General features: G+C 49.5%; 1 protein-coding gene across 1 annotated transcript in view; it reads left to right on the top strand.

Moving 5' to 3' along the window:
* The first annotated feature begins 5,597 nt into the window (after positions 1-5,597).
* The window catches only part of LOC109289799 (ankyrin repeat and KH domain-containing protein 1-like), a 204,498-nt gene continuing 204,267 nt past the window's right edge, over positions 5,598-5,828 (top strand). Inside the window, exon 1 of the mRNA XM_019506001.1 lies at positions 5,598-5,826. Coding sequence (XP_019361546.1) covers positions 5,681-5,826 — 146 coding nt within the window. The 5' untranslated portion in view covers positions 5,598-5,680. The remainder of the gene's footprint in view (positions 5,827-5,828) is intronic.

Raw genomic sequence — 5,828 nt, 5'->3', positions numbered from 1 at the left:
GTTATTCTAATCACATCATAGTTTCTTGACTGTGAAAGGACTTCCAATTCTTCCTGCTTGTTCCCTGGGCTCTGTGCATTCATGTACAGGCATCTGAGATAACTAGAGAATTGCCCTACTTTCTCAGGAAAAATGTGGAGACCTCCCCTGTTGCTCTCTCCTGCTTGTGCTTCCTTTGGTATCCATGCCCTTGTGAACCTAGTTTAAAGCCTTATCCTGGCTAAGTGCCCCACACTGGGGGCTGTCTCTTGTTCTCTCTAGATCCTGCCACAATTCAGTCGGCCTGAACAGCTTGGCCCTATGGAAGAGGGAGAGGTCCCCAGCACTGCAGACCTTTGGTGGCCATGGAAAGAAGGCTTCCCAGTGCAGATGCTCAAAAGAGACTCCTGTTCTCACTTCTAGAAGCCATGGCAGCTGTACATCTATGTAATCAGTGTGCCTATACAGGACCTGGCTCTGTGTGGATAAACCCAATTTTTGAGTCCAAGGACCAGCTCTGATCTGCTGTGACTCTGGAGTTTATATGATTAACTAATGAACCCCAGCCTTGCTCAGAGAGCTGCACTGGGACTCCACCTTCCTGATCATCCTCATGTGATGAGCAGAATGTGAGAGAGAACCTGGGAGTATCTGCTGGTAGGCAGGTATTGGACAGGCTGGGTGTGGTGAACACCCAGCAAAATGTGGTCTTGGTCTGGATGGGGGCAGATATTCCTTGCATGTGATCACGTCTCAAAACATTAGGACTAGCCCTGTGTAGAGAGATCCCTCCTGATCATGAGGTTTGGATATGTTGCTCTGGTTGGTCCTGTGTTTTGCCTTAGATACAGAGAAAGTTAGCTTTTGGACATACATCCAGTTTCTTTCACCAACACGGTATCCACACACAAAATAACATATCACTTATATCCAGTGAAAAACAACATACTCTGCACAAGTTTGTCATGCCAAACAATGCCTCCAGAACATATTGATGGTTTGTTGGAAACTGTCTTGCAATTTATCTGTTATATAATTCACATTATAGCCAACAGGCCAAATTCCTCCACTGTGATCACTCTTGGACTTGGATCTTTCACTCTCTCTCTCTCTGTTCTGTAGGTTTTGATGGTGCTCGTCACTTTAAACTTTAAGCACTTCCCAAATACTTTAAGCACTTTAGACTTTAAGCACTTCCAAAATACTTTACATGTTTGTGGAACCACATGGTGCTTTTTGATTTTATTTAATTCCTGGCAAAGGAGTCTCTGCTTGGGAAGTATTTTAAAAAGATCATATTTATTATGGTGCCAGGTATGGTAGAAACTGTCTTTAAATGGCATAATTCCTGAGAAGGACTGCTGCTGGCTAGAGACAGAATCACTCATGTAACAAGGTCTTGACTTAGGCACAGGGAAAGAACTACAATCAGGGATAAGACTAGGGCTTAGGAAGATATGATAGAGGCAGATTAGGAAGTAGTGCGAAAAAGAGAACATAGAGTATGCCTATACAGGGCAGACACATCCATCAGAGAGCACAGGTGGCCTGTGACTACTCATTGAGGGCATTCAAGTGAGCTGCAGATTCTGGGGCTCATTTTGTGACAAGTCTGGTATGCAGTCGTGCATCCTGTGCATGCATAATTACTGTAAACACACCTGTGAATTTCGCAATGGTACATGCAGATGAATAAATGCAGTTTTTTGTACACTCACTTATGTGTATCTACAAGGATTATTGCACATGTAAACTTATTAAAAAATCAGGTTCATATCAGCCAGGGCGCTCAGATGTCTCATTCTTCTCAACTACTGTCTGCATTCTAAAAGATACATGAAATTGATGGGAGCAAAAGGCACTTAGCACCTCTAGGAGGTATTATTATGCAAGCTCAACCCCTGAACTCCATGCACTGTGCTGGATTTGCGTGGCTGCAAGTTATACAGGATGTGCACCTCAGTGGTTTATAATGAATAACATGAAAATCACTTCACACTGGGGGAATAATTTTCATCCACAGATTTCAAAGGGCAGGTCAAGCATAATTATCTCCATTTTATACGTGGGAAACCCCGAGCTCATTTAAGATTAAAATATTTCATGGTGTCTGTAGTTATCCCAAAAAACCCTGAAGCCCTGAAAGCCCCTTAGACTATTTTGGCCTAGTGATTTGCTCAAGGTCACATACCGAATCATGGGATAAGAGCCCAGGTCTCCTGACTTAAAATCCCGTGCCTTCTATTCCCACTCAGCAAATTGTGACCAATCTGTGTTAAACAAGTAACAAGAATGTTGCTTACAATTATTACAGTACAACAAATTCAGCTAAATCTGGCATGTTTTGATTTGTGAAGTTCCAAAAGCAGATCTGGAAACGCCTCACCCTCTAAGAAAACCATAAATCAGTAGGAGAAATCCTGCTGCAAAAAATGGGCACTGCATCTTTTAAAGAAAGTGGAATCTAGCACAAAAGTTATTGCAGTGCAAATGCTGGGTTTTCGATTAAGGAACAGCTTGCGATGCCACCTCTGCAGGTGTGAATGCAGGGGTAGATGCCAGGACTGCCAGGTAAAGGTCAATCAAGATGCATTTGTGGAGTAGTAACTTCTCCCTTTCACCACTACATAAGGGCTGGGGATGGTTGAGAAGTTGGGCTATGCCCTGCCCCTGCACTGATGAGCAGGGCTGTCTCAGTGCAGAGGATGGAATGTGCTTCAGTCATTCCGAAGACCATAGCGCTTCATTCTGGTATGCTAGTCACAGGAGTCCTAGCAGGGATGTTTCTGCTTCAGGACTGTGGCTGCAGCCCAGCCTCTGCACCCTAGTTTGGTAGTTAAGCCTGCAAGAGAAAGAGTGCAGTTTTGTTGCCAGTCTTCAATAATCTTAAAATTAACATAGGTTGAAACATCTGGGTATTGGGAAAGAAAGATTTAATACTGGGAAATGTTCTCATGGACTTGGCAATGTGTTAGTGCTCGGCTTTATTTATGAAATGATTTTGTGCAGTGCTTGCTCTCTAAGTACAATTGCACTGTGACAGGGCAATGGAGCCAAAGGGATACTGACTAGAAAGAACAGCAGGCTTATTTGTTTCCTATTGTCACAGACAATTGATTCACTTAAAGGTGATCCAATGATCCAAACAGTGACTACTACGGATTTGCAAAATTAGCAGTTTTGGTCAACAAAGGTGTTATTGGCAATCTAAGTAGATACAGATATATTGTTAATTGTTTTTTAACCTTAGCATTTGCCTTTTAAACAAGTGCCTTTTTCTGGGGCCAGCAAATCTGATTATTCAATCTCTTGCAGACAAAATTGCTGAAAAAAATGCAGTTGGGCCCTCAGCAGGACCTTGGCCTTTCTGCTGCTCCCAATGTGAAGTGTCATGTAGTTTATCCTCGATGGTTGCTCCTGTGCTTCAGCCCTTGGAGAACAACTTTCTTTCAATCTCTGGTTACCTGCAAGGTCCTATGATCTATAGTATACACAGGTTTTCCTTTTTGCCTCACAAGTTCTTTGTCCTATTTTCTCCTTCTTAAGCTGCAGGGGGAGTGACTCCTGCTGGTAAGCCACTAACTTGCTGTTCTGGACCCCTGGGCAGTGAGGTTCAGACTGACAGGACTGGTGGAAGGCAGTGAGAATGATGGGGGTATGGAACGCTATCAAGGGTGGCTTAGCATTTCAGTAATCCTGAAAGCAATTCAACAGGACCCAGGACAGAAGTCTCAGCAAAACCCCTGCTTAACAGGAAATGCTGTTACATATATTTCCTTGGGGGAATAAACAAAAAACACCAGTCATTTCTCCTTTCCCCTCAACTTCTGGACCAAGGTCAGAAGAGCTCAGCCCCAACCTGTTTCTGACTCCCCTAACAGGCCTGGGAAACTCAGGCAGGGTTACCCCAAAGCCAAGTGTCTATTAGAAAGTGTTGCTGGTATAACTACGTGGGGCAGGAATGTGAAAGATCACAGGGCCTAGCTGGCAAAGTTCTTCTGGCAACCTCTCCCTCCTCCAACCTGGACACACCTATGCCAAGAGAAAAGGGCTTCTGCTGACTTAGTTTAGGCCTACTTTACACTGTGCAGCTGGCTGGCAGAACAGCTGTGGCACTCCAAGCTCCTCTGTGCAATAAGCAGAGTAAGGCTCCTGCTGCTATCCGGCAGCTGCTTTAAAGTGCCCGTAGACCAGTGTCTCAACCCTTTTAGACTCCAGACACCTGTCATGAGACTGGAAGCATGCTTCAGGCAATGTCAGCTCCTAGTTTGCACTACAGAAAAATGAAAGAGCAGTTCTTCTATTGCAAAGACCTCTGAAAGCCACAGCCAGTCAGAATAATTTTGGCACTACAGGTTCCTACTTGAAATCTCTGGTGTATCTTGTGAACTGTGTTTGCACACCGAAGAAGACTGACCCTGCCTGGAGTCCCACAGCACCCAGCATCTTGACAGGACCTCAAGGAGCTACAGCAGCCTGGCTGAGAATTGCCAGTGCAGGTGCTCTCCTGCCTTCTGCTGCAGCCGTCACCTGAGGCACGCTGGCAGCATGTCTGGCTGCTGGGTGAAGGCAGAAGGGCCTGGGCCTTTAAGTGCTGGCGGTGGCTGCGGCAGCAAGGGCCAGCAAACGCAGGCCATGTGGGGGGCTGAGAGAAACCTCCCCCGCCAGCTTAGCGCAGCGCAGCGGGGCACAAACCCCGAGCCCGCGGTTCTTTGCTTGTTAAACCGCGGCAGGTGAAGCCCCACCCTGCCCCGCTCCCATGCGAGCCGGGCGCCGACGAGGGGCCTCCGCGGGCCCAACCGCGACAGGCGGCAGCGCTGCCACTGGTCGGCGCGGGCAGGGCCCTCTGCCGCGCTGCGCGCCCACGTGGTGCGGGGGGCTGGGGAGCGCGGCGGTCCCCGTGCGGAGCCGCGGCTTCAACCATGGGCGCGGCCTGGGGAGCCCCGAGGCCTGGTCGGGGAAGACACGGGCCATGCGGGCAGGGCGATGGGTGAGGAAGAAAGGAAGTCAGGATCTTGGCTACGTGACTGGCATCCCGCTCGTCCAATCACGGCCCCGCAGCGAACCGGGATCGGAGCGAGCAGCGGGAAGTGAGCAGGCAGCCGTCTCCATTGATAGACGCGGCTCAGGCCCAATCACGCGGCCAGGCCAAAGCAGCTGAGCGCTTGTTCGCACTCACTGAGACCTTCAGACAGAGTCGAAGGGGAGGAGGCGTGACAGACTGGGACATAAACCAATCATACGGCGCCAGACTCTGTGCCATATGACTGATCCGACATTTGACCAATCAGCTTCCGGAAAGATCAAATTAAGTTTGATTGACGGTAATGCTATCCAACCAATCATTAGAAATTCCGGGAGAGGCTTGACTGACAGACCAGATACCAAATCGGATTTCTGCAAGTTCAGGAAGCGAACTAGCGAGAATTGGGCGGGGCGCGGGGTACAAACCGCCTCGGCGTGTGCTCTCAAGGCAGCATGCTGGGAGCGCGTGACGAATGATTGATTGGCGGCAGCTCTATCCAATGGGACTGCGCCATAGGCCGAGCGCGGCCAATGGCAATGGTCGAAGCGGGCGGGTTGGGCGGCGCAGCGCCCGTGGGCCTGGTAGGTTGTGAGAAGTTAGTGGCGCTGCTGCTGGTGCTGTGAGGGGACGGAGACGGCTGGGCTGGGAGAGCAGCGGCGGCCCCAGATCAGCGTGATGCTCACGGACGGCTCCGCCGCCCCCGTCGGCGACGAGGAGATAGACTCGGTCACTCCCCGCGCCTCCGCCACCGCCGAGCCCCCCGCCGCGGCCGGGCCCGCCCCGCTGGGGCTGCGGGCCGTGCGTCTCTTCGGGGAGGCCGGGC

This window comes from Gavialis gangeticus, unplaced genomic scaffold, assembly GCF_001723915.1.
Source record: "Gavialis gangeticus isolate Ggan-Ray unplaced genomic scaffold, GavGan_comp1, whole genome shotgun sequence".
In the NCBI taxonomy this organism is placed as follows: domain Eukaryota; kingdom Metazoa; phylum Chordata; order Crocodylia; family Gavialidae; genus Gavialis; species Gavialis gangeticus.
This window is presented reverse-complemented; position numbering and strand designations above follow the sequence as displayed.